The 26,238-nt window shown below is 58.5% G+C and overlaps 7 protein-coding genes across 7 annotated transcripts, besides 1 other annotated feature; all 7 read right to left on the bottom strand.

Annotated features, from left to right (window-relative positions):
* Positions 1–215: 215 nt before the first annotated feature.
* LPMP_231850 (neutral sphingomyelinase activation associated factor-like protein) lies at positions 216–2,993 on the bottom strand (the record flags this gene model as incomplete). Its single annotated transcript, XM_010701038.1, has 1 exon — positions 216–2,993. One exon carries the CDS (start codon positions 2,991–2,993, stop codon positions 216–218), a length of 2,778 nt encoding a protein of 925 aa, XP_010699340.1.
* Positions 2,994–4,089: 1,096 nt separating this feature from the next.
* Positions 4,090–5,109, bottom strand: LPMP_231840 (hypothetical protein; the record flags this gene model as incomplete). Its single annotated transcript, XM_010701037.1, has 1 exon — positions 4,090–5,109. The coding sequence occupies one exon, from the start codon at positions 5,107–5,109 to the stop codon at positions 4,090–4,092; it is 1,020 nt and encodes a 339-aa protein (XP_010699339.1).
* Positions 5,110–7,858: 2,749 nt separating this feature from the next.
* Positions 7,859–8,249: a repeat region.
* Positions 8,250–8,580: 331 nt separating this feature from the next.
* On the bottom strand, positions 8,581–10,965 carry LPMP_231830 (hypothetical protein; the record flags this gene model as incomplete). Its single annotated transcript, XM_010701036.1, has 1 exon — positions 8,581–10,965. The coding sequence occupies one exon, from the start codon at positions 10,963–10,965 to the stop codon at positions 8,581–8,583; it is 2,385 nt and encodes a 794-aa protein (XP_010699338.1).
* Positions 10,966–12,006: 1,041 nt separating this feature from the next.
* LPMP_231820 (hypothetical protein) lies at positions 12,007–14,904 on the bottom strand (the record flags this gene model as incomplete). The annotated part of the gene is made up of 1 exon (XM_010701035.1): positions 12,007–14,904. One exon carries the CDS (start codon positions 14,902–14,904, stop codon positions 12,007–12,009), a length of 2,898 nt encoding a protein of 965 aa, XP_010699337.1.
* Positions 14,905–15,856: 952 nt separating this feature from the next.
* On the bottom strand, positions 15,857–18,388 carry LPMP_231810 (hypothetical protein; the record flags this gene model as incomplete). Its single annotated transcript, XM_010701034.1, has 1 exon — positions 15,857–18,388. One exon carries the CDS (start codon positions 18,386–18,388, stop codon positions 15,857–15,859), a length of 2,532 nt encoding a protein of 843 aa, XP_010699336.1.
* A 2,621-nt stretch (positions 18,389–21,009) lies between these two features.
* LPMP_231800 (protoheme IX farnesyltransferase, putative) lies at positions 21,010–22,167 on the bottom strand (the record flags this gene model as incomplete). Its single annotated transcript, XM_010701033.1, has 1 exon — positions 21,010–22,167. One exon carries the CDS (start codon positions 22,165–22,167, stop codon positions 21,010–21,012), a length of 1,158 nt encoding a protein of 385 aa, XP_010699335.1.
* Positions 22,168–23,544: 1,377 nt separating this feature from the next.
* Positions 23,545–25,872, bottom strand: LPMP_231790 (vacuolar proton translocating ATPase subunit A, putative; the record flags this gene model as incomplete). Its single annotated transcript, XM_010701032.1, has 1 exon — positions 23,545–25,872. One exon carries the CDS (start codon positions 25,870–25,872, stop codon positions 23,545–23,547), a length of 2,328 nt encoding a protein of 775 aa, XP_010699334.1.
* Positions 25,873–26,238: the final 366 nt, after the last annotated feature.

Genomic DNA, 26,238 nt, shown 5'->3' with positions numbered 1-26,238 from the left:
TCCACGGCGGCAGGGAGAGGGGGTAGGCGGCTGTGCTGTTTGCACATGTGTTGTTACTGTAAAAATTATTCTGCTCGACGCACCACTGATGCAGGCCGCATAAAGTAAAGAAACAACGCTGCAGAAGCAAACATAGCCAAGAGCACTCGCACAAATGTTGCACGCAGCCTATGATGCCGAGCGGAGAGTGACGTTGAAAAGCCTAACCAGAGGCCTCACACAATCGACTGAGCCGTCAGTCTGGCCATTGTGAGGACGAGCGACTGCTTGGAATCGACAACGGTGGTGCCTACAAAGGCGACGAGGCTGCCTGCGGACGAAAGTTGTAGAGACCGCAGCGGACTGCACTGCAGCGGCACGGCCTGCTTGCCGGTCTGCAGCAGCTGAAACACCTCGAGTTTTCCGCTGTGCATGTGCACGCAGAGCGGGTAGAGCTGAGAGACCAACTGAGGGCACGTCATGATCGATGCCGGAGTGGTGGAAATACGCCTCAGCGGGATGCCACCAAGATCGTATAGAGCGGCCTCCTCGACAAAGAACACCCAGAATCGCGTGAGCTTATCTGCCGGCATGGCGTGCAGCACCGTTGACGCCGCAGGCACCTGTTGAAGCAAGCACTCGCAGCACGTGCCTCCATGACATAAAAAAATCTCCAACTGCTCGGTAGCGGCAACAATGACGTCGCCAGCCGCGGAGCGGCCCATGCACATGACCCGGGAGGAGGCCTCGCACGTAAACGAGAGCGGTGACTCAAACAACAATGAGGATGTTCTGCACGGCATTGCCCAACCTGAAAGTTGAGCGTTCGAGTCCGCAAGAACGACTAGCTGTGATGTGAAACAGGCGTAGATCACAGGGGCAGGCGTCACCTCAGCAGTGAAATGCACCACCGCGTGCGAAGTGAGTGACAGAACGTAGCAACTTCTGCTCTCGGTGAAGACGAACACGTTGCCGTCGTAGAAGGCGGTGGCAGTGATGAGGCCATCAAAGTCAGGGAAGGAGCGAATGCGCTCACCCGTCACGACGTCGAGTAGCATTGCTATGCGCTGATCACTGCCGACAACAAGCAGCGCTGCCGTCTCCAATGCGGGTGAGTTGTCTTGCGTGTAGCCGAGTGTGACGAAACGGGCCGATCGGCAATCCAGAGAGATAGTAGAGACGATGGTGAGAACTGCCGCGTGGGTGGGCAGCCCGTGGGTGCCGTCGTCATCTCCGTCCACCGAGTCGATCACGGTGTCGGCTGTGTCGTCTATGAGGTGCAGCTCTTCCATCATGCGCAAGATCCGCTCTTCGTTGGCATGATCGCTCGCGCAGCCACACGCCTCTGATGCTTCCGCGGTGAACACAAGAGCATGCACTGTCTTCGCGCGCGGCGGATGTGCATCAGCGAAGAGTTGAATGGGCACGTTCCCGAACTCTCTTGCGTACTCGCGAGATGAGAGGTGCAGGCCAGGTACGCTCAACTGCCTGCCACACTGCGGGTACGAGAAGGGGTGAAACAAGTTATCCGCGGCCCGCGCCTTATCCCCGGTCTGCGCAATGCCAAAAACGAGGTCAATCCATAAGTGGAGAGAGGCAGAGACAATATCGCTCTCGAGAGCGGACCGATGTTGCCGTACAAAGTCCTCGCTGCTAGCCGCCCACGGAGGCAGCTTAACAAACGCGGCCACCGGAGATCCGTCTGTGTGCAAACCGAGAGGAAGAAGAGGGGGTCCGTGTAGCGCTGCGAAGTCCTCGTTGAAGAACTGTGGGATGAGTTCACGGAAGTTGCTCGAGTTTGTGGTGACGCTGCGCCAAAGCTGTGGAATAGATTCCATAATGCGCTCCGGCACATCTAGTGTGCCGCCTTGTAGACTCAGCTGAAACTCTGGGTGCGGGCGAACAAGATAGTAGGCGACGATAGCTGCAGAAGAGTAGTGCGTGGAGTACAAGTATGCCGTCTCCTCTGCCTCCCGCAGGAACTCAGCTCGCTCCTGGAGAAGGGTGAGCCTCGACGGGGAGAGGGCCCCTATTGGCTTGCTCAAGTCTCGGAAGGTGGACGGCTGAGAAAAGTCCAGCTGAGGCGATGTGTAGTCGGCAATTACCCAAGGAAAGATGGGGTACTGGAAGACGTCGTTTGCGCACCGGGACGCCCACTTGTTCAGGTGCAAGAGATACTCGTAACTGGATATGGAGCGGTGCCTCCACGCATCTACAACAGCGTGGATGGAGACACGGTAAGGCGGAACCCCAAGGCGCTCAGCAAGTAGATGCATAGCCTGGTCTCTTTCGCGAGGGTTGTTGAAGATAAGCGACAGTGCGGGAGTGGCCTCAGGTGACTCGGACGTGTACACGTCCAGCCCCACCGCTTCGAAGATGATCCACCGAGCGAAGGTGTGCCGGCACTGCTGACGGTCCAACCTCACTACACCGTGCGGCGGCAAAGGGAAGAGCGGCTGAAAGGCAACGTCGACATCGCCAATGTAGAGAACGCCCCTCTGCTCGCGCATTGGGAACTGACGCCGCGCGCAGAAGCTGACAGCGGAGGACACATTCTGCAAGGCAACCTCACGGCGTGACAACACGTCCTCGATGTGATGCCGGGTGAAGAGACTGCGGAGGGACTCTGCGACCCACTCAGACGTGCGGGCAAAGTGAAACACCCACGCCTCCTTGTTGGGGTATGGACTGCAGATCCCAGGAACGGAGTGAATTCCGCTTGGCGGCACAAGCACTTCGCGCTGCAGTGCATTCTTACACGTGAAGGTTACGGCAATGTGCGCATCACAGAGCTGCACGACGGCATCCACCACCCTCGACAGTGGGAAAATAACGATGTTCGGGCTGCCATCGTCGAAGAACAGATGCTCAGACGCCAGCGACAGTGTGCCCTCCCGGACAGTGCTCAGAAACGACCTCCACCCAGACGACGGTCGCACACATTCCTCCTCGCCGAGAAACCACTCCTTGTCAGTGAGCCAGTAAAGCGTCAAACGCGAGTGCCGTCGACGCATCGTGCACGGGGCTTCTTTTCAGTTCCAGGATGTGCGCAGATGCGGAGGTTTGTGCAGTACATTAAGCAACGTGACCAGGGCCATCTTGCAGACTATGGCGGCACCTAAGGACACCTCGCTGCACTGTCTTGCGCTCTCGCCGTTGCCAATATGCGAGGCAGGGGTTGCGAAGAGCAGAGCAGCGCAGCCGCTTTCGTTCATGTAAGCCTCAGTGAAAGAGTGAGAGCGCAGTCGCTACCCGAGGAATGATTCTGCTGAAGCACTTGGTGGTGGAGGTGTGGTTGATCGCTGAGGAAGGGGGAAAGGATGTATGTTGTTTCCAGGAGGGAAGAAGTAGAAGTGAAGTAGCTGAGAGTGACACCAGGCACAGTGCACCCAAACGCTGAAAGGTAGGTGGACAAGGTACACACCGAGCGAGGCAGAGGAGCTGCGAGAGGCAGGCCGTAGCAAGGTAGAGGATGAGGCAGTGTACACCCACGAGCGGTTAAAAGCAATCAGTCACGTGACGTGCACCTTTGCTTAACGTCCAACTCCGGGCGGCGCACTAGGCAAATGTGCACAACCTCACAGATGTTGTCTTGCCATCATCGCCACCCTACAGACACGATCTCCAAACTTCGCGCTTGCGTACTGTGGCGGTGCGCCAGTGCACGCCTCATGCGGATGCTTTGTCGCTACACTGAAAGCAATGATGGCGTCACGTTCAACACCTGAGCAGATTAAGAAGGAGAGAGCAGATAATGCGAGCAGCACAGCGAGCATACACAGAAGCGAGAAAAGATAAGGCAATCTTCGGACGATGATGGCAGAACTCCAGCAAGCAGGGAGTAAAGGGAGGGAGATGAGCATGTGAAGCGCAGGCACACACAGAGTAGAGGCAATAATATGGGTAAGCCCTGGCTAGTGTGTAACGACAGCGTAACAAGCAGCCGTAGGGGCGATGCCTTGACGGTGCACAGAGAGAACTTGAATACTCAAGAGAAGCGATAAATGATGCTTCTCACGGAAGAGATGAGTTGCACTGAGAGAACGAAATCGCCACTGCTCTCTCCACGCTGTCTCCTGTCGGCCATTTGCTCTTCGTGCCGCGTCACTTTTATCGGTTACTTGGGAAAGCGCACGCGTCTAGTTCGAGTTGTTGCGAGTTGTAGAACCGTCTGGGTAAGTGACGCTCACGCTTCGTCACGGTACCGTGGAACTCCATGTTTTGGTCCACGGCAATCCAAAGAAGCGGTTGCAAGGCTTGTGCTTGTGGGGTGCCGCAGCATGGAATGTGGCGATGGAGCAGCGGACTCGTCAGCCCCATGAGCTTGTGATATCGCCAGCGCTTGTGGTAGAAGACATACGAAAATGCCATGCTCTTGATGAGAATTTGGCGCGGGATTGCGGCCACAAGTTCCTCCTGGCGCTGGGACGGCAGCTGCGAGATGTGTACCACTCTCAGCTCATCGGCGCAGCTGACGAGATGTGGCTCTGCGTTGGCACACACGCGCAGACCGGCGGCAGCCACCGCTGTCACCTCGACCCAGTCAAATGATGTGTAGCGGAACTGTGATGCGATGGTGGTCAGCGAGCTGCCGATAGAGTGCTGAAACGCCACTTTATCGAGTAGATTGCGGTGCGTGAGGTCAGCGTCGACCAAAAAAGGATTGTTCGTCTCTTGAGCGTTGAGCACCGTCACCTCCTCCGCAAACGTCCCGCCCGCGGCGCAGTCAGCGGCGCACAGCAAGTGTTGGTGAGATGCCGGGGAATCACTGCGCACAAATGCCGCATCAAAGCACTCCGACATGGAGGCTGGACGCCATCGCGTGTCAGACCCGCTACTATCAAGAAATAAGCACGAGCCCGGAGGCGTGGAGGGCGGTGGGTACAAGCTGAGAATCTCCCGCTTCCTCCAGGTTGGCAGCGAACAGAAGGGAACGGCGCAGAGGGGAAGCTGAATCACGCTGCTGGTCGGCAGCACCAGTTGTGCCGGGTAGAGAGGTCGAACGGCAAACAAGGGCAGGTGCCGTGGCAGAAGCCACCGGTTGCTCTGTAGCGCATTGTGCACCTTGTAACGCTCCATCAGCTGCAGTGCCTCTGTGCTATAAATTGGCCGGGAAGTCAGAGCCCACATCGCTGCTCAACCCTGGCGAAGAGCGACAGGTGTGACAGCGGCTGCCTACAGAGAGACACTCCCACACCCAGAAAAAGCAGACGAGCGTCGATGCCCGCTGAGAGTGGAGAGGCTCGCAGGCAGGGAACGGTGCTCCCGGTGCGTTGATGGGCAGCAGGCGCAGCGGCAACTGGAAAGGAAAAAAACTGAGGGAGGGGTAGAGGGAAACAAAGGGAGAGGAAAGGGTGGCGGAGCAAAGCAGTGGCACTCTTTGAGTCAAAATACACTGAAAGCTTCCGCAGTGCCGCCTCTTCGCCAGGCAGGTTTGAACTGCCTTCCCCCACCTCCCTGGCCTCATAGCTGAGTGCAATGCCTACAGGAGGTGGAAAGTGGAGAACAGAAGTGTGTATCGGTGGTCTGCCCTCACTGTGCCACCTTGGCCGACAGTAGCAGAACCGCTTCTGAAGCTACCCAATCACGAGAAGAGGAAGAAAACAGGAGAACCTCCTTCGATGCAGGCCTCTCGCACATCACTCATACTCCTTCGTAGCTGAACTGGGCGTGGGGCGCATAGAGAAACAGATGAAGATAAGAGGGCGGTGACTGCAGTGACTGGGCGTCACTTGTGTCGGGCGTTGACAGCGTGTGGTGCCCTACGCACTTCCTCGAAGTCGGTAGTAGCGTATCCCTCGCGAGCGTTACCTCACACTAGCTGTAGAGTTCGAACACGTCATGTGCCCACACCGGAGCTTCCGTCGCCCCCTGTCAGCACTGCCGCGGCGAGATAGGCCCACGTTCACCTCAATGTAGATGGAAAATGACCATTGTGTGTGTGGGTGTGCAGCCCCCTACCCACCCTCCCTCTCCAACGCTGTGCACGCACTCTCCACCTCTATCGCCGCAAAGCTGTCGATCAGGAGAACGTCAGCGCTTGTGAGCGAACCGAGCTGAGCATAGCCCGTGGAGGTGGAAAAAAACTTCGCCTGCTCCGGATCGGCTGGGTTCCTCAACCAGAGCCACGTCAACGCCGATAGAAGCCGCTGCAGCTGTCCCAATAGGGCTGTCTTCAGAAGCTGAATCTCGTGCGAAGAGTAGAACATACAGAGAAGTCGACTGGCCTGCCGCAGCGGTAGAATGCGCCACGCCAGCGAGTCATCAAGTTGGTCCATATTGAGCCCGTCTCGCCTATCGAATCCGGCGAGCAGTGGAATGCTTCGTAGACCTCCCGCACAGCTGCATCTCCAAAGCGTCAGTTAAGAGCTTGGCGCGATGGCGATGCTAGAGCACAACTTCGCGGCGCACCTTTGAAAAAGGCAAGGAAAAGCGCCGAATCTTCTTCGGCGGAGGCAAGGACAGCGACACAGCCAGTTGCAGCAGGATCAGCGCAAGCAGCTACGCCACTCGGTGATGTTGTCGTAGCTGCTCTCTGACTCTCTTCCACGTGCGTACGCCAAGGACAACAAGGGGGATTAAGACGCCGTACGGCATAGTGCTTCTTATGAGAAAGAGCAAGCGCATCGTAGACGCACGACCTTCTTCTATCGGTGCAGGGCTGCTGCCACCTCTGGCCACACTGTCGCCCACAACAGTGGGGGTGCCGCTCTGAGATACAAGCGCGTCAGACCTAGAGTGCCTTCCCGTTGAAGCATCTGTCGCCCCGGCATCCTCCTGTAGAGAAAACGAAAGTATCTCACCTTACTGGTCATCCCTACCCACTGGCCGGCACAGGCCTTGTGCAATGAGCTTGATGTCTCACAATGAAGAGCGTATTCTCTTCAAGACCCAACTGCCGAATGTGGACCGTCATGGACAGCTCTGTCGTGTCAACATGCTTACGCACTATGCGGTAGAACGTCACGTCATGTAGGGGCAAGTCCAACATGAGCAGCGCACGTGCAATTTCGTATACATTGCGAAGAGTTCTTTGGAGACCAATAAGTAAACTGCGAGCCGACTCGTCCCCAACGCGGAGTTCTAACGACCCCAGGTGAGATGCAGATGAGGAGAATTTCTGCTGCGTGGTCTCTCCAGGGAAATCAAAGAGCTACGGCGTACGAGGTGAGAAAGGGGAAACGGTAAATTACGATGAAGAACAGAGGCGCGCTTTACTACGTCCCATTCCCCCTTATTGACGGTCCTAGTGGCCGCTGTGACCCCGAACTCACTGTGTCTCGCAACGCCGAGACTCCAGTAGGACTGCCGCGGCATGTAGCCCATGAATGGAAAGACGCAGTAAGGGGGGGGCACGAAGGCTGGGGAGCGCAAAAAAGGTGTGCTGCCGCCGTGCACGTGCCCCTCAGTGGCAGAGCAAAACGGAAGCGCAGGACGACTTCTGGGCCAGTAGGGGAAAGCGAGCCTGCCAGCGCTAGTAGCGCGCCAACGTGGCGAAGTGCATAGAGAAACAAAAGGCCTATAAAGGTGTATGGAAAGAGGGAGTCAGTGGGAAGGGTGAGGGGGCAGCGCGGAGCATCACGCGGCAGTACGCACGGATCCATCACAGGCACACGGCTGCTGGCAGAGCAGATGTGCTCTGTAGAAATGGCTCCTGCAAAAATGGGGGAGAGGGAACGCGGTGTGTGGCACACACAACAACACACACTCGCACCTTGGCAAGCGACATTGCTCCCGCCTCTGCCCTCGTCACCCCACGAAAAGGTGGACAATGTGCCCCCCTCACTCGTTCGTTCACATACGACGCGCTGCAGCAGCGACCACTGTTCTTCAACACATTACTCCATTGCGAGCAACTCAACAAGCACTCGCATATTGCCACAGCTCACCCGCCTCCGCCACACTACGGCTCGGTCATGGAGCTGCGCCTAGAAACAATGAAGGGCGTCGCTTGGTCCACTGCAACTCCACGTCAAACAGGGCAGCCACGGCTCAGCACGAGTCTGAGCATCACCGCAACGCAGCACAAGTAGAAAAACGGTCAGAGCACGCATACTTGTGTTGAACTGCCAACAGAACGTGTAGGGAACGGGTCCCAGCACAATCATGACCGCACGGCTCTTTAGCACAGCGCTAGCCCACACATGTTCGCCGGCGCCAAGACTCCACACAACGGCATACCCGGGGGCAGGCTGTTGCAGGCTGCTTGGATTCCCCACACACAGTGGCTACTGGGCCCTGAGATACCACGGTGAGGTAGCCGGGATAATCAGGGTCCGCTGTATTCACACAACAGCAGAAACTAACCACGACCGCTGCACCACAGCGCAACAAGGTACGCTCGACAGTAAGCACACCTTCGACACAGATGGCCCAGTGCGCGAGCATTGCAGGAATAGGGAGGAGGGGAAGGGAGCGAGAAGGACCACCTATCTACACAGTCACGCATGAGAAAGAGCGTCAGATCAGACTCTCATTAGGCCTTCTTCTGTCTCCTCTTTACTGCCCAGGGAAACCGTACGGCAAGCCAAACAACCAGCAAAGCTGCGTCGTGGAAGCGGCAGCTCACGCGGAGCCGTACAGCGACGTATATGCCAAACTTTACCCTGACCCCTTCGTACTTTCGCGCTTGCCGAAGCGCATTGAGGCCTGCTGACGACGCCGAGCCACCTTCTCAAACTCCTCCACACTTGTGCAGAGAGACTCCCACAGCCTCCAGTAGACCTCTCCATGCTCCGTGGACGGGTCCTGGCTGTCCCCGCACGCGTCAAGGATAAGATGCGCCTGTGCGGTGTTACCAGAGCGCTTCTCGATTGAGGCCCAGTGAAGCGCAACACGCTGCAGCAGAAGTGCGTGCTGGAGGCGCTGAACGAGCGCTCCGCAGTACTTGCGTACCGCATCGTAGCCCTTGCGCTGCTCCGTGAAGGTGATCGAGTGCTCAAGTATGGCCTGCAGGATACGGAGGTACTCATCACGCCCTCGTAGTGCCGCGACAGCGACTAAGGAAATCTCCTGCATCATGCGGACAGCTGTCCCGTATAGGCCGATCGCTGCCTCCATGTAAGCGCAGCTGACGTGCAAGTCGATGACGGCCGATGGTGCAGTGCGTATGGCGACCGGGGTGGCTTGCTGCACGAGGCTGAACACCTCGCGAAACTGATGTAGCGGCACTTTCCCGCCGTCACGGACGTACAGGAAGGAGAGGTACTGCTCCAGCACAAACAGCTGCGCGGTAGGTTGCTGCCGCGTGGCAGCAACGGCTCTCTCTAGCACCATGACGGCAATGGACTCTTGTCTGCACACGTAGGCCTTGTGTGCTACATAGCAGGCGGCTTCAGCAGAGAAGGCAGGCGAGCTGGAAAGCGTCTCGACAAGGCTCTGCCAAGCGGTCGCATTGGTCGCGTCGTAGGCAGCGCACACGTCGCACCACAGGATCCATGCGTGTGGGTGGTGTACCACATGGGGTAGTGCTGCATTCGACTGCAGAAGCCCGTTTCGGCCGCGCTTTGAACCGCCACTACGAGCACCGCTGGTCAGTCTCTCCGCCAGCGCATCCCTCACTGACAAGGGTGACGCGGAAGACATGAGCTGAACCTCCACAAGAAGACCAAGAAGCTGCACGTTGAGCGCGGCACTGGTAAAAGGTACGTACCACGCCCCTTCACTGAGCACCAACGTAGCGCTGTCCAGCTTGCCGCCACGAATGAAAGCCTGGGCACAGGAAAAGAACAGCTGCGCCGCCGCGCCATCCACACGCGACATCCCCGCAGTGCACTGCTGAATAGCCTGTCGATATAGTGCGACAAGATCGTCAAAGGTGGAGCGGCCTGCGTAAACGTCCTCCTGCACGAGCTCCACACGCTTCAGCCACAGTGCCGCATTGTGGGGGCTGTTCCTGAGCTGCGCCTGGTTGAGGAGCAGCGGAAAATCGTGCACAAGTCGCTCGAGGTGGCTGAGTGGGTCGCCGTCACCAAAGAGATGCTGCACCACCCTTTTGTACGTGGCGTCGTCGAGGTGCTTGAGATTGGGGTCCACCGCGAAAGACTCCACGAGTTGGTCTTCCACCTCCACGGCAAGGTGGTAAAGCGAAGTCAGCGTCTGCGCCTCAGGTGCCGCGTCTAGAAGCCCCTGAAGTTCCTGTCGTCCCTCTCGCATGTTTCCCTGACCGTAAAGGAAAATGGCAAAGGCCATTGAGAGCTCGACCGGGGAGGCGCAGCGCTGTTTTCCGAGGGCGACCAGCTCGCGCAGCGGGTCAATATCGCCTGTGAAGCGCCAGCCCTTACTCTGCAGTGCCGTCTGCACCGTCTCCCAAAAGCTCACGTCGCCAAAGAGCAAGTCACGCTGCTCGACGGCGCCCTTGTCCAACTTGTTGGGCAGCCCCAGGTGTACACACTCCTGCAAGAACGCATTGAAGTCGCCTTTCTGCACGAGGACCTGAAAGTATTCCCGCCTTGCATGCAGCGAGCGCTGGAAGGACAGGTAAAGTCGCCAGACGGCCTGTACTGTAGCACTTGGCACGACGGGCATAGCGCACCAGCGCTTTGCGACCCTCCAGAGATGATGATGTTGCGTCGCTGGCAGTGCTGCTAAGGCACGAGCTAGTATGTGCCGCGTCATTGTCACACGCGGCACTTCAGAGGCAACGACAAACTCCATGTAATCGACCCAGAGCATCGGCATCGTCGGAAGCTCTGCCAACGCCCGCTCATAAACCTCGCGCATAGCCTGGAACCACTCGCTCGGCCCACACAGCCTACGGGTCTCCTGCTGGCGATACCTGATGTAGGCCCTCCATAGCTTGTAGGAAGAGGCAAATGCACGTAAGGCGCGCTCGTACACCAGCGTCACAGCGTTCACTCTTTCCACCGGATTAGTTGCTGCGGCCGCAGCAGTGGTGCGGGCCAGCTCTGCCCACGTCTTGGGCGACGCCGAGGCCTCTTTTGTCACCTCCCACTGTAGGGCGCTCACTCGTGGGTCACTGTCCATCTTATTAGCGCCTTTTCCTCAGCTTTTGCACCTCAGAAAGGCACGTAGACTTGCGGACAGACACACACACACACACTGCGAGAGTTGATGAGAGCTCCTCTGCGTGCACAGGCCAACAGCGATGAAGCGAGTGTCAGTTCTTCGGCCGTATTGGTGAGCGCGCAGTTTCTTAGCGGAGGTTGCCCGGTTAACGACGCCTCGGCGGTAAAACGCGGGCACATTCCACAGCAAACGAGTGGGCAATAGAGCCAAAGAGGAGAGGGAAAAGGAGACGTGCAGAGGGAGAGAGTAGTAGGAGGATATATCAGTGAGGAATGAGAGGCAGTACAGTACCGCCCGTACTCTGCCACCCCTTACGAACAGAAAGGAAAATAGGCAGAAGCTAAGTCCGTCGGCAAAACTGGGAAGACAGGCGCTGTCTGAGCCCCACACATAAGCTGCAGGTGCCAAGGAGTGCGAAGGTAGTGGAGAGTGGGGGGGGGGGGGTAATTTGTGCTGGCGTGGGGGAAGGAGAAGAGCGATGCCGCCTTCAAGTACGCGCACATGCAGGTGCAGGTGTGCGTATATCTTCTCCAGTCCTCCCGCTCAGTCCATCCTTCCTCTGTAGCAACACCAACAGAGCCAAAAGGGCAGAGAGAACGCCGTCAATCGCTGCAGTGACAAGACTGATGCAACGGGAATGCCTCACTCACAAGACACGTGGCAACTTATCCATAGCACAGCGTGGCTGTATAGAGAGAAAGGGGGCAGAGCCGCACCCCGGTACCTGAAGGTTCACGTGATGGAGCAGCAGCAGCAGTAGCAGTGGTCCTTCTTATAACGTGGCTGGAAGGTGTCTACTCCCCTTCCCACAAAGCCACGGACGCGCGCTCTCCGATTCACGCCAGGCCGACGCTGCGTTTCACAAAACACGCACTGTACACCGACGCTCGTTTTCCCCCCACGTGTGTACGTGCGGCGGTGAAAACGTTGATAACCTTGCAGCACCTCATCCCGATGAGATTCAACTACGTGAGCATCCGTTGCCATTGCAGCAGGCAGCTAAGCCACCTTCGTGCAGTTGGCGTCCCCTCGAAGAATGCCGAAGCGGAGACAGTCTAAGAGAAGTGCCTCCGAGTAGGAGCGCAGTCTCTGCGCGTACTGCTCCGCCTCGACAGGGCTGCAGGCAATGAGCTCCACAAGGCGAGAGGTCGATGGGGCAAGTGCGACCACCAGTCGCTGCACCTCTGAGCCACACCCGCCCACCCACTCAGCACCCATCCGTGACATCAAGGCAGCTACCGATGCATCGCTCGCAAGCTCCTCGCGCAGGTTCGAGGAACCTTGGAGGTGCTCGTCTGCCTTTGTGGCCACTCGGAAGAGATGCTGCCCGGCATAGGTCAAGTGCTCTTGGATGCGAACGCCCATTGAGGTGTACTGAGGCCTCGTCAGGTCTGTCACCTCCCCCGCCAGGAAGACGCAACACCGCACACCCGTCTGTGCAGCTAAGTGAATAGCCGGTAGGCGACTTGATGCGACGCGGCACTGGACGGTGCGGAAGAACGTCCCACAGCGCGAATAGCGCCGTGCCTCCTCGCGATGCAGCAGTGATGAGATGCTCGTGGAGAGCGTCGACACACCGCACCCTGCACACCCCACATTGCAGCAGAATGTCGTTCGCGCCACCTCACGCCGCAGCTCGAAGCAGTGGCAGAGTGCCCACAGTAACATCGACTCGCGCAGGTACGGCAGTGGTGAACCGGAAGCCGAGCTGTCCTCGGTCTTGAAGATCGGAGCGACCGCTCCATAGAAGCTGCTAAGAGAGAGTTCGCTGCACAGCGACTTATCCATGTGCACTGGAGAAGGCTGCGCGGCTCTAATGTGGTACTTCGTGTAGGCGTACAAGTACGCCTCAATGCAGGCGAGCGGGGCATCATCGCCAACTTCTGCGCCACCGTCGAATGTATGGAGCATTCGCATAAGTGTGTTGCGGTATGCGGTCTCACGCAAGAGCGGCAGCCCGTAAAAGAGCCGCTGCCTCCACGAGGCGCATCGCGATGTCCACGCCTCGATGCCGGTGAAACCGACACCCTTCCACTCTTTCAGCGCGTTCTTCAGTAAAGTCGCCTCGATACCGGGCACATGAAGTGCTGGTACCGCGTCCGCCCGCGTGTCCGCCTTCCTAGAGGACAGCCTAGCCGAAACACTGTGAATGAGGCCCAGCATGCCGCTACCAGGCTTGGCTGTTGAATCGGCATATTTAGGTGAGAGGACGACCTCAGCGGCAGAGGCGAGAGTGCAGAGGAGCTCGAAAAGTGGATTATGCAGTACGTTGCTCATGGCTGTCGGAGAGATGGTGACGTCGGGGCTCGCCAAGGCGTAAAGCGGCTGCAGCTGCAAGGCGCACTCAACAAGCCCCGGTGCTGCCTCGCCACTCCACGGTGCGGAGTCTTGCTGCGCCGCGCGAAACAGTTCGAGCAGGTCCTCTGGGAGTGCCACTGTCGCCAGCCCTGGCGAAAAGGCCGTGCCCATGGACGTTTGCACAAGAAGGAACGCCGATACGCCCGATGCAATCGCGTCACACAAGTCATCATCAGCTACGCACTGCTGAGCCCAAGGCAAGAGACAGGCGGTGCACTCGAGCTGGAGCGGTGTGCTCGCTGTGACGCGCGGGAAGAGCGCAGTGCCGCGCTGATACGACGGTGCCAGCGTCACCCGAGGGCAGTAGTGCAAGTTAGTCCCCTCCACGACCACGTGCAGCAGCGGTCCTTCGGTGCGGCACCTGACGGAGGCAACAGACGGCGATAGCCACCGCGGCGACGATGGAAAGAAGAGCCCTAACAACGCGCGTAGCTGCCCCGCCGCGTCAAATACCTCCGCCTCTTCCGCCACGGTAAGTAGCTGGTCCGGCGATGAGAGAGAAAAGTGCAGGCCAGTTCCGTCCATCACCCGGCACTGCACCCCCAAGAGCATGTTGCGGTAAAACCCGTTTGCGTAGCCTAGCGGTGGTGTGTCGGAAGCAACGCCAGAGCCCCGTTGCGACAGGGCCGCCATGTCCCATATGGGAAGGGCGTCATCGATCAGTGGCAGCTGGGTGAAGTGCAGGAGTTGCCCACTTAACGGGAGAGTGTGTGCCAGCAGACGTGGTCCTTCCTTTAACAACAAGCGGGACGTTCCGTAGGTGATGCAAAAGACTGACGTGCAGAGAGCAGGGCACGCTGTCGTGAGGAACGACAAGAATGAAAGCGCGGCGCGTAGAGCGAGACGCCCGCTGTCCCCCACCCCGCAGAACACGAGTGACGCCCCCTCGTGCTGTATCATGCTCAGCAACTCCATTGCGCAGGTGCGCCTCCCTGCGTGCAGCCGCGCTGTGGCCACCATGTAGTATACCGTCCTTGCCTGCCCGATCGGTAGTGCAGAGGTGTCACTGTAAACGATGCGATAGGAATGCACAGCAACATCGCCCTCGAGGGTGTAGCAGAGATGCTCCCCGTCGAGCTCTGCCGCGTGGTCTATCGTGGAGCTGCGGGCGTCTCTCAGCGCCGAGATGCCACCGGCTGCCACGTTTGCAGCGAGGTAAAGCGCATCGAAGACGCACACCGGCGGCCGGGAAGCGCAGCGCCAGGGTATTCCCACGTTGCAGGACGCTGTGAAGGCGACCTTGGCGGAGGAAAGCCCAGTAGTGGATCCTGCAAGACTGGACTTGGCCACCACTCGGACATAGTACGTCTCGCCCACGTGTGGGGTAGCCAAAAGAACAAACGTGTCACTGCCCGTGGTGCGGTACGGCTGCTGTCGTGCTCTGCAGGAGCAGTTGTACTCGATCTGGTACTCCCACGCAATGTGTCTCACGAAGGACTTGGCGTGTGGTGTGCGCGGCTGCTCCCAGCACAACACCGCGTGCGACGCGAAGACTGCCACCACAGTTGGCGGCTCAAAGGCCAGGGAGGCGGATGACATGGCCACCACCTCTCCCAGCCCCACTCAAAGGTACGAGGAGACACAGAGAGGGGAAGACGACGCCCACTCATGCAGTGCAGGGGGACGTGCGTGATGGCTGGGCGATGCCACACAGAGGCACTGACGAGCGCGTGTTCGTCTACTCCTCCGCGTGTTTATGTTGCGCACAGCGTCCTTAGGGTGATCGGAAACTCTTCGCAAAGCAGCGCTCCGCCCCGCGCTGCCAACAAGGGAGGGGTCGGAGTGGCAAGCGTTCACAGAGTGGAGAGGGAGAGGCCAACATAAAGGAGGCGGTTCGCTGCTAGCAGGAACAGTGGAAGAGCGTCTGCATGTGCACCTACTTACCCTCCACCTGGGGAGCCGCAGCACCACTTGTCCTCCCTGCTCTTCCCAGCAAGACCTCCTTGACCTCTTTTTTACTGGAGTGTGTGCGCAGAGGTCACGAGCACGAGAGGTGCTCTAATGACCAAGCGGCGTCGTCGTACTTTCAGGGCATCGAGATGGCTCGATGAGAACCCTCCACGTGGGTGGCAGACAAAACAAACGTAGGACAGTGCAAAGTGGGAAGACAGGCAAAGAGCAAAGAGGGGGCACAGACGGAGACAGCCCGAGCATGAGGGCCGAGCCGAAGGCGCTGTGCTGCGTGAACGTGAAGAGGTAGACGTGCGTGGCACAGGGCTGCCGCTGCCACCTCTGCATCTGGGCGACAGTCCCTCGCACTCGACCATAAAGAGAGTGTCGAGTCGATAACGTATTGACGTACACACACAAGTACACGCGGCGTAGGGCAGTGCAAAGAAGATGGAGGGGTGGCGGGAGACGGAGCGAGTGTCACCCGCCGAGCCGCTCTTTTAGGAAGAAAAGGGATCTGACTAACGCCACAACGACGGAAGCGCTTTTACGTGCGCTACACCGCCAGCACGGGCATGCGCGTACTCACCACTCTACAAGCCTAGTCAGCCACCAAAAGAGGATGAAGAACACCCAAGCTTGCAGCCACTTCCAGGACAAGGCAGCGCCATGCGAACGTGTCTCCTGTGCTGGGGCCCAAGAGCAGTGGCACATCTTGGTAGATGCAGAGACTCAGATAGTGAGGCAGCCCGATCATATCCCCCGCTGACCCCTCCACTGCGCTCCAGCTGAGGAGGTGTGCTTCGAGAAATAGGGAAAGACATCGGCGCACGGTGCGGTGGAAGAGAGTCGCGCTGCGAGCCTCCCCACTGAGCTGCAGGAGAATGTGAAAGCAGAAGGCGGTAGCCACTGCATCGTGGATGAGCAACTCCACAGGCAGCGCGTTCATCCTCTCCCATACCGACTCTGCAGCAGCCTCGTCACCCGATGTCCACATCACGTGGAGGGCGTACGCGCACACCCATTCAACAGGCGAGGAGCGCGAGAAAGAAGGCTGCTGAAAGGCATCCCGGAGGTGCGACGGATCACCGAGCTCGTCGAGGGAGAGATGGTTCGCTGTGCAGAACTCCAACACAACGTTCTGCGCGTCCGGCGAGAGGGACGCACCCCACATGCGGAGGCGTCCTCGAAGTAACAGTATCAGCGTACACGAGGCCCCTTCGTTGCGCGCGAGCGCGTCGGCGACGAGTACTGCAGCATGCACTGACTGCTGCTGAGCAACCGCATCGACGTACTCGCTGTACAGAACGGCCTGCGATAGCGGCGACTCCGGCACCGTCTTCTCCACAACACGCTCGATGTAAGCCAGTCGGTAGGAAAAGGTTCTCAGGAGGCTAATCTGCAGCGCCGCGTCACAGGAGCTCACAAGCTGGGCATCGAAGTGGTCACGCTTGTACGACGTCACCAACTTCAACGATGCATACAGTGCGTCGCGACCACTCTCCGATGGGTTAGCGCCATCGGGTGGTGACAGCTCCAGGGCTATGTCGGAGATGGCAGCGAGAGGAAGAAACTTGGCGTAGTAAAGGTGGCCGGTGCGGCGCAGTGCCACCATCAGCAGTGTCAAGTTCTGACGCGCCAACGGTAGAAGAAGGGCAGCCACGCCCGCCTCCGCATCCGAGCTCAAAAGAGGCGCCAGAAATGCCAAAGCCGTCGCCGTGTCCGTCTGCGCCACGTGCACAAACACGCGAGCGAGGAAGTACGCAACATGTCGTGCCACACTGGTGGCGTACTGTCCACAGTCCAGACCTGCCACCACAGAGGCCGCTGCCTGAGCAGAAAGAGTGCGGCAGGCTGCGAGGCAAGACTCAACCACCTCAGCGACGCCGCCGCCGCTGCTCAGTACCGCGAGTACGTACTGAAGATGCAACTCTGGAGAGCTCGGAAACAGCTCCACGCCCTGACGTCCCAGCCAGCGCCGCTGTGAAACGTCCTCCACGGCGGCCAGCATGCACCGCCACGACAGGGAAGTTGGATGTAACTGGAACTGTACAGCAGCTGCAGTAGCTAGCGGGAAAGGGTCGATGCTGAGAGAGTGCTGCCGTTGCTGCTGCTCAACGGCGCCCCAGCGCTCCACCTCCTCGGCGCGCCGTAAAAGTGCTCCGCGGGAAGGCGCGGCGCGCGGCACGTCCGTCGCCTTCACAGTGGGTGCACTCATCATCGCGCGTGTCGACTGCTTGCCCGTAAGAAGCCTCACATGCAGGCCAGTCGCGATTAACGTCTGCAGCACCTCGCAGAGTAGGGCGCAGACTAACGAGATGGAGTCCGCGTGATATGCATGACGCGCCAGGCAAGCAGTCGTGTGGGTGACAGCGCACAGGTGCTCATCGAGCACCGACTGGCAACGCACGGAGTCTAGAAAGACCTTTACTGCCATCTTGACGTGGGTAAGCTGATCGCGGTGCCAGTACGGGCATGCCGCGTTGCGGCACACTACTGCGCCAAAGACGCCACTCTCCTCGGACGCGCTCAGACTCCCATCAGTTCCACGCTCCATGAGGCAGGGCTCATCGAAGAAGAAGGGCGGCTTTACCGCTTGCTCCTCCTCACTCCACTGAAAGAGCGGGGCATAACGCCATAGAAACGCATCCACATCCGCGGCCTTCGGTGGAGCAGCGTTGGCAACGCAGCGGGGAAGGAGAGAGAGCCCCTGCACAGACAGGGGGCAGACCATGGAAATCCGTAGATCCACTGTGCCTACGCTACTTGTAGGCGATAAACCAGTGACTTCACCGCTGTAGGAAGAGTAAGCTCGACTAATCATCTTCTGGTAGTGGAGCTGGTTCCGCATCCCCTCTGCAATGTGATGGCCCTCTTCGAGGAGTGTCAGTTCTGGCGCCAGCTCTGCCGTCAGGCTCTGCAGCTCCTTAGTCAGCTGCTCTATACGAAAGCGTTGGCGGCTCGTGCGTCGCTCTACGGCGCCAACCTGCGACTCCACATACCGTCGATGATCCTCCAGCTCCTTGATCTGCACTGTCACAGCGACCCTCTCAAGTCGAAGTCGTAGCTTCTGTAAGTCTGTGTGCACCCAAGAGGCTGGAATGGAAAGTTGCCGCACTGCACCTTCAGACATGTCTCCTCAACAGCGCAGCAACGAACTCGCTCTCAATCTACGCTACTGCAGGTAGGACTCGCGTTTCCGCACGACTCTGCACGTAGGCAAAGGTGAGTTGTTGGGGGAAGGGGGTGGTCTGGGCAGAAGTGCAGTTTTTTTCGAGAGTGCTGCTACCGTATCACAGGCAGGGATACACTGGGAGTGGCATCCACGACTGTTGGGGGAGAAGTTGGTGAGGGTGCTAAGAAAATGAAGGCAGCGGAAAGAGTGTGAAGTAGTACGTGTGTGTCATTGGTGAACGCATGGCAGCTCCCCCTTCCATCTTCGCACCTGTCCAGTGATGAGGTACACTAGCGCTGAGGGTGCGAAAGTATTGAGAGAGGAGGACGGAACGACTCCAACCCCTCCGGGCAGAGCGGAACCGCGTATCGGCGTCGTGGAGGATGGGCTAATTTCACCCGCTGCCTTTGCCAACCGGCGGAGGCGCATTAGCGACGCACTACTCAACCTTTGCAGATTTGCTACATGTCGTCAGACGCTCGTGATGACGAGAGGACACCACTCAAACAAACGCACATTCGCATAGCCGCGCGGGCTGCGATGACAACGAGATAGGGATGGAGAGGAGGGGGCAGAGGGAAGGAGCGCTGCACGGCAACAGGCGAGAAAAATCGCCTGAAGGGGGAAAAAATCAACAACATAGACAACCTACCGAGGAGAGAGAGACACACACACACGCACGCACGCGCACACCAGTCACCCACCAACACACAGCGAGAGGGGGAGAGAGATTGGGGCGGCTCTACCCAACTACAACCATTACCAGCATCACCAGACACCGCAGCGAAAGAACGAGAGACAAAGGTAGTATACGGAGGAGGAGGGGAGAGCTGCGCCGACACCTTCACTCCGTTCAGCGCACACCATCACACACACCCGCGTCCATGCGCCGCACCAAGGACGAATGAGAGAGGTGTGAGAAGCGAGCAGACTCGGTGGGAGTTGGGAGCGAGAAAGACACGCATAAAGAAACCCTCACCAGTCCTTCACTGCTCCCCTCTTTCCCCCGCTCTGCCGCCAGTGCCTCTCCCGCCTACTACCGGCTTGCTTTCCTCGAAAATGCAGCGTAGATGAGATCTACTTTTGAGGCCACGAGTTGCGCTCTTCTGCGTCTTCTCTTCATCCCACTTCGTCGCAGAGTAAGCAAGAAAGGGAGTGGCGAGGGAAGAGAGACCGACTTGTGCCTTCCCCATCCCTCCGGCTGCAGCATACCAGAGGCGTGTCATTCACACGCATTCTTAGAGGGAGAGGAGAGAGAGAGAGAGCGACTACCTTGAAACCTCGGGCGGTATGTGTCGTCGTGGGAAACTTCCACATCGCGACTCTTGTCGACGCACCCTCTATTGCTGTCCTGTTCTGTCAGCCTCGCTACGAGACCAGCGGGGTGCACAGCAAAAGACGACGGCACGTCGATGCAACCAGCGAAGTTACCCGCGCCGATAAACACACTCAGCCGAGGACGCGACGAGAGCGACGCACACGCGCGCTAGCCTTTTTTGGGGGGTAGGCCTGGCCAAGCCAGGCACTGCAAGGATAGGGAAGGAGCGAGACAAAGTAAAAACAGACCTCCGCTACCGGACCGCTGCGCACACGGCGCACAGCCGCCAGGCACGTGCAAACTGCCCCCAATACCAACGGCAGCACATGCGCACGCACCCTAGCCAGAGAGAGCCGTCAGAGTACGTGTGAGTGAATGTGTGTGTCCTTTGTACGCAGAGTGGAGCAGCGAAGAGGAAACAAAACAAAACTGAGAAGACAAAACTGTGGCGGTGTCAGCTGTGGCCTCGTCCTGAAGAATATGAGAGCTGCCAAGGGAGCGCGCGGGACGGAGCGGGACCTTTAGCCCATCCGTTCCCCGTCTTCCCTCCTCCCATATCAATCAGTGCAGGCGAGAAATAGAGAGAGCACGACGTGACACACAAACAAAGGACAAAATGAAGATCAAATAAGCGTAAGAACGGTAAGCTAAACACTTTTTATGGGTGACTCTACTACGGTACGTTAAGGAAGGGAGAAGAGACACGCAACTCTCCACGCCTGTCCGCCTGTGTGATTGATTCCGGAGAGGGGCGGAGGCATGTCGGACTGCCGAGCAAACACAACGCGGCCTGCCCCCTGTTCCACCTGCTATCACGCCACCATCCACACCTCTTCACCTTAGTTCTTGTGAAGACGCGATAGGAAGACGTCACCATTAACGCACCCAGTCGACTGCAGTGCCCGCCAACGCGCTCTCAGGAATTCAATACGATGAATGTAGAAGGAAGGGAGAGGTGAAGGCGACGGTGTCGACATGCGAGACAGCACGTCGGTGGAGAAAAGCACTGCGCCTTTTACCTTGGCATGCATGCTGAAGAGCTTTCTTCTGTGCGTCCTGCGCATGATTTCCTAGAAATCTGCGCAGGCTGGACCAGTGCAGCGTCACAGCCGGCGCTCGTCCCCGCCCGTGCGGTTGTCAGCATGGGTGTCAGTGGAAGGGTGGAGGGGAGGCGTGTGCGGGCGTGTTTAGCTACAAGAGGCCCTTGTGAGGGTGCGTGAGGCGCGACTCGGCCTGTGCGCTTTTTTTGTGCGAACACGAACTACACCTCTGCGGTGGGTATCAATGCCGACGACGTTGCGGACACCTCCGTCGTATCCGCGGCGGCGTAGCCAATAACGCGCCGCGCAAGGTGCATCGGCTGAATGTGGTTTAGCATGATCGCCGCGAGCACCACGCTGAGGTACACGTACGAGAAGACAAAGCAGCCGCGGCAGTGGCGCACCGGCTCGTTGTGAAAGAGAAGCGACTTGTAGATCATGAGCACGTTGGCGGTGGCCATCACCGAGTAGTACCACACACCCTCCACCTCCATGCCGGCGAGCATCGGGCAGACGAGAGTGAGGAAGGCCATTAACACGGAGAGAGCGACAGCGTAGAAGGAGGCGCGCCACGGATTGTAGAAGGCAAGCATCTTGTAGCCGGCCGCCTCGTAGTCGCGCCGACAGTGGAAAGCGAGCCCGTTAAAGTGCGGAATTTGCCACACAAACAAGAACGTCGCCAGCAGCCACACCGGCGGCGTGATGGAGCCCGCGACAGCAATGCCGCCCATCAGCGGCGGCACGCCTCCTACGATAGAGCCAAACCATGTGTTGAGGGCAGAGACGCGCTTAAGCGGAGTGTAAATGCAGACGTACAACAACCAGTTGAAGACGCCCAATGCCGCTGCCAGCGGGCTGACACAGTACAACAGCCCAGTGCCTACGGCCAGCTCCACGCCGGAGATGGCCATGGCTACCTGGGGTGAGAGGAACTTCATCGGCAGAGGGCGACGGCAGGTGCGCTTCATCAACTTATCATACGGCGCCTCGACGATCTGGTTCGCCGTGTTGGCGGAGCAGGACTGCAGCATCGTGCCGGCAGTAACGGCGGCAGCAATGAAGGGGCTAGCGCCGCCGGCAATAACGTACCCCACCAACGCCGTGGCGGCCACATAGGCGGAGAGCTGCGACTTTCCCATCTGCGACACCATCCTCGACATGGTTGGTGGCCGATGGTCGCACAGCCCCACCTCTACGGGGCAACTCATGTGCGGTGCTGTGCCGACGACGGGGCACTGCTCTACCGCACCTTGCGCCATGACCGTGGCAGATCCCTCCTTGCTGTGACGGTACGGGCACGCCGTGAAAGCTCCCGACTGCAGCGTGCGCTGCGTCAGCCTGAAGAGCTGCGCGAAGCGAGCCGCTGTGATGCGCAGCATTGTCCCTCGCGCTGCTTCGATTACACTGCGGGAATCGACTGAGGCAGCCAACACACACACAGAGAGAGAGAAGGGGGAGGAAAGCAAAGAAAGAAAGGGCACGCGGCACGACGGTGAAGGCCTCTTTACGAGACGCGCAGTCAAGAGAAGGTGGTGAGGGTGTGCCGGCAGAAGCAAAGCGGCTACGCCCACCCAGTGAATCGTGCGCACAAACACTCGCACAGACACACAGACACTGTCGGGAGAAAGAGGCGACGATGGTGACAGAACAGCAAGAGAGAGTGTGAAGGGGTAGCGAGAACGCATGCAGGCACGTGTGCGAGCGTAGAAGCATGTGTGCAGGCAAGAGGGCCAACGTATCCACCACGCAGCACAGCAGCAGCGTTGGGTACACGAGAGAGAAACAACTATCATAGAGGGGAGGGGAAGCAGCAGAGAAGGTGGAGTGCGGGAAACACACACACACACACCTCGTTTGGCGCTCTGCTCCACAGACTCTCATTCCATGACAGCTGCTCGTACATCCACCAAAGTGAGTACCTCTGCGTCGTGGCACCCTCCTTCACGTGCATAGGCGCCGTATGCCACAGTAGTGATTCATATACCTCCATGACTCCCTGTGTGTGCGCCCCCTACAGAGCACCATGCGTCATAGAACGTAGCGTGATGAGGATAAGAAGACACATGCAGATGTCAAGCATTCAGCGGTGCTTTCTCCATTTCCTTCAACTGGGCCTCAACTCGGCTGGCCGCACGGTCGTACTTGGTGGGCCCCTTGCAGGGCGTTAATTCGCACCACTTGTCTGCGGCTTCGGCTTTCTTTTCCACACCTCTTGCGTCTTAGGGAACACAGCAAACCAGCGCCCAGGCGCATCCACGTCGCCCACGACAAGACACACAGAGAAAGCGCACGCGCCACAACGTTGAAGTTCAAAAGGCTGCCGCTTCCGGGCACACGTGCGCCAGCGATGGACGACGGAGTGACGACGGCACATCAGCACCGCCACCCGTCAGTCGTGTACAGGCCAACAGGCAGAGTCAGAGAAACTAACGGAGAAACAACAGAAAGGGAAGCTAAAGCAATACGACTCTCCGCCAGCACACAGTGCACGGCGGTGCAACAAGAGAGGGCGGATGTGGTCAGTGTAGAAAGAGAAAGAAGTGCCGCAGAAGGTCACGACTCGCGTGATGGCGCTCAAGGTAATACTAACGGAAGAAAAGCCTCAGCACCCCAACAGTCCTGCTGCCCTCCTCCTTCGCTCAATCTATGCGCCGCACGCCAACGCCGCCGAAGATCTGAGTACAATGGAGCCACCTTGGTGCTCCACCATCTACACTTCTCGCACCTCCATCAGCTGCTGGTGCGTATGGTGGCGCTTAGCGCAGCTTGCTCAGCGACTCCGCGAGGTCAAACGGCTCGAACGCGTGGCCGTCAGCGGCGTAGAACTTGTTGTTGAACTCCACCCAGTGAAGACGTAGCGCGTGCAGGAAGGCGGACAGCGACTCCATGCCGAGCAGCACGCCAATGGTCGCCGCCATCCACACAGCGAAGCCAACGAAGATACAGATTCCGTTGCCGTTGTCGTACTCGACCGTGAGGAGGAAGGCAAAGCTCCAGAACACCTCCGACAGCTGAGAGTGGGCAAGGGAGAGAGCCCACAGGCGCAGGTACGAGGCGGTGTTCGACACGCAGCCCAGCACGTACTCGATCGTATGAATAATCTGATGGATGATGACCTCGCTGAACTCAAAGTTGTCTTCCTCTTCCCCCTCACCCTCCGCAGGTGGATGTGTGGCACGTTCTTGCATCTTGTGGTCATGCTCTTTCTTCTCCACGTACGGAATGACGCACAGCATGCATGGCACGCAAGCCAAGGCCACCAGCAGAAGCAGCACCTGCAGGGCAGCCTGGCCCGAGAAGAGTGGCAGGATAACGGTACCCGGCGCCAGGAAGAAGTTAGTCATCGTCTCCAGTAGCGACGGGGCATCGTGTGTGTTCTCCCACGTGGTCAACCACTTCACAATGATGAGGACGCACATGTAGCCGAAGGTGCACGAGAGAAAAACCACCTCTGGAACGAAGCGGAACCACACCTTGATGTTGTCATTGAAGTACATGTAGTTTGTGAGGGAAATGACCACGCCAGCCATCATTTGCGTCACGCCAATGATGACAGAGCACTTCATTTTGATCGAGTTGTAGAACTCCAGTTTGTTCTCCGTCTCCGACCAGGCGGAGTCGATGCCAAAGGCGACGGGCGAGTACGGCTTGACGCTGGGACGCCCAGTGGGGAAGGAGGGGTACACAATCCCGTCCGGGCCATCCGGCGGCAGCTGCGGCCAGCGGTAGGCCGAGGTGAAGATTTCAATGGAGAAGCCAAACATATCGTTGTACAGGAGCCCCATGTACACCGCGAAGAAGCCCATCAGCAGTAGCAGGTAGCGGCCACCAAAGATCATGGAGAAAATCTCGTTCAGAGGTTGCCCCTCGAAGCTCTTCTCCTTGAAGACTAGGAAGGCGGCAAAGAGGGTGAGAATGATTCCGTGGCCGATGTCGCCGTACATGACACCGAAGAGATAGGGAAAGGTGATGATTGTGAACACACCGGGGTTCGCCTCCTTGTAGCGGGCCACGCCATAGCTGTCGACGATACTCTGGAAAGAGGCCGTGATCTTGTTTGTCTTGAAGTACGACGGCGGCGTCTCCTTCGTCTCCAGCTCCTCGATGATCGTCCCCACCTGTGCCCCACTCAGGTACTCGGCCTCAGCGATTGCTGTGTGAATGTCGTCGCGCGCACGCACTGGCGCCCAGCCCTGCGCGATCGCGGTCGACCCTGAGAACTTCAGCATGTTCATAGTCGCAAACACCGCCTTCTCCGTCACCACAGCGCGGCGCCACTCGTAGCAGGAAGCCGCAATTCCGAGGAGCACCTGCCGCTGGCGGTAGGCCGACTGATGAAGGGTCTGGGTGATAGTGTCCACCTGCTGCTGTAGCGAGGCGTGCATGCTGATCAGGTGCTGCTCAGAGTCGGCGTAGTTATACACGGTCGCCGCATTCGCCTCCGCCATCTTGATAAGCCTCTCGCGCAGCCGGGGGGCCGAAAAGTACACGGCAAACACACTCTTGTGCACCGGCTCGTTCGCGTTGATGTTGTAGAACGGCTTATCGATGTCGTCCACGCGCATGACAGAGTTGCCACGCGTGACACGGTACACGAGGCGCTCAAAGAGCGGAATGCGCTCCTTCGGAATGACGCCGGTCACCAACAGCAGCCCGTCGCCGGACGCCCCGCCAAAGTCGCGCGAGAGAATCTCGAGGTGCTCCTTGGAGCGGTTGCGCTCTTCGATGAGGGCCTGATACTGCTCATTAAGCTCTACAACCTCCGCGTAGACCTCGTCGATCTTGTGCTCGAGCGAAGACATCGTCTCGTCCTCCGCGCCGCTGTCCACGATGGTGGCCACGCCGGCCTTGTCGATTTCATCTTGCAGAAAGCGCAGCTTGCGCTCCATGTCGTCGCAGCGGCGCACCTCCTGCACGAAGTCACGTTGGAAGGCGCTCACGTCCTTGTTGAGGTCATGGAACTGAAACTGCCCGATCTCGCCGAGCTTCAGAACGGCGTCGTGGGCCACTTCGCGCTGCATGTGGAGAGAGAGGACCACCATGTCCTCTGACCTCCACAGCCCACTGCACGCCTCCCTCGGCATGATTGCGAAAGCCAGTAATGAGCGTCACACGGTAATCGAAAGAGAAAAGGGCAGCCACACACGATGCAATGCTGTCACGGCGGTCCGCACAGACAGTCGTAATAACCTAGAGAGGGATGGGGGAAGAGAACGTTAGAACAACGCGTGCTGCATGCACTGGTGTTGACGGGGAGGGGGGAAGGGCTCAGAGGCTGATGCAACTTTTTCGATCTCCTTCTATGTTGCTAAGATACGTCGGCGCGCTTTAGGAGTGGGTGCGTATACGTGTCGCGAGAATGAGGAGACAGAGAGTGAGATGCAGAGAACGTGGCGGGTGGACGAGAGAGAGAGGAGGGGGGCGAGAGAAAGATGGCGTGGGTAACACCC

The sequence above is a fragment of the Leishmania panamensis genome, assembly GCF_000755165.1.
Source record: "Leishmania panamensis strain MHOM/PA/94/PSC-1 chromosome 23 sequence".
In the NCBI taxonomy this organism is placed as follows: Eukaryota; Euglenozoa; class Kinetoplastea; order Trypanosomatida; family Trypanosomatidae; genus Leishmania; species Leishmania panamensis.
This window is presented reverse-complemented; position numbering and strand designations above follow the sequence as displayed.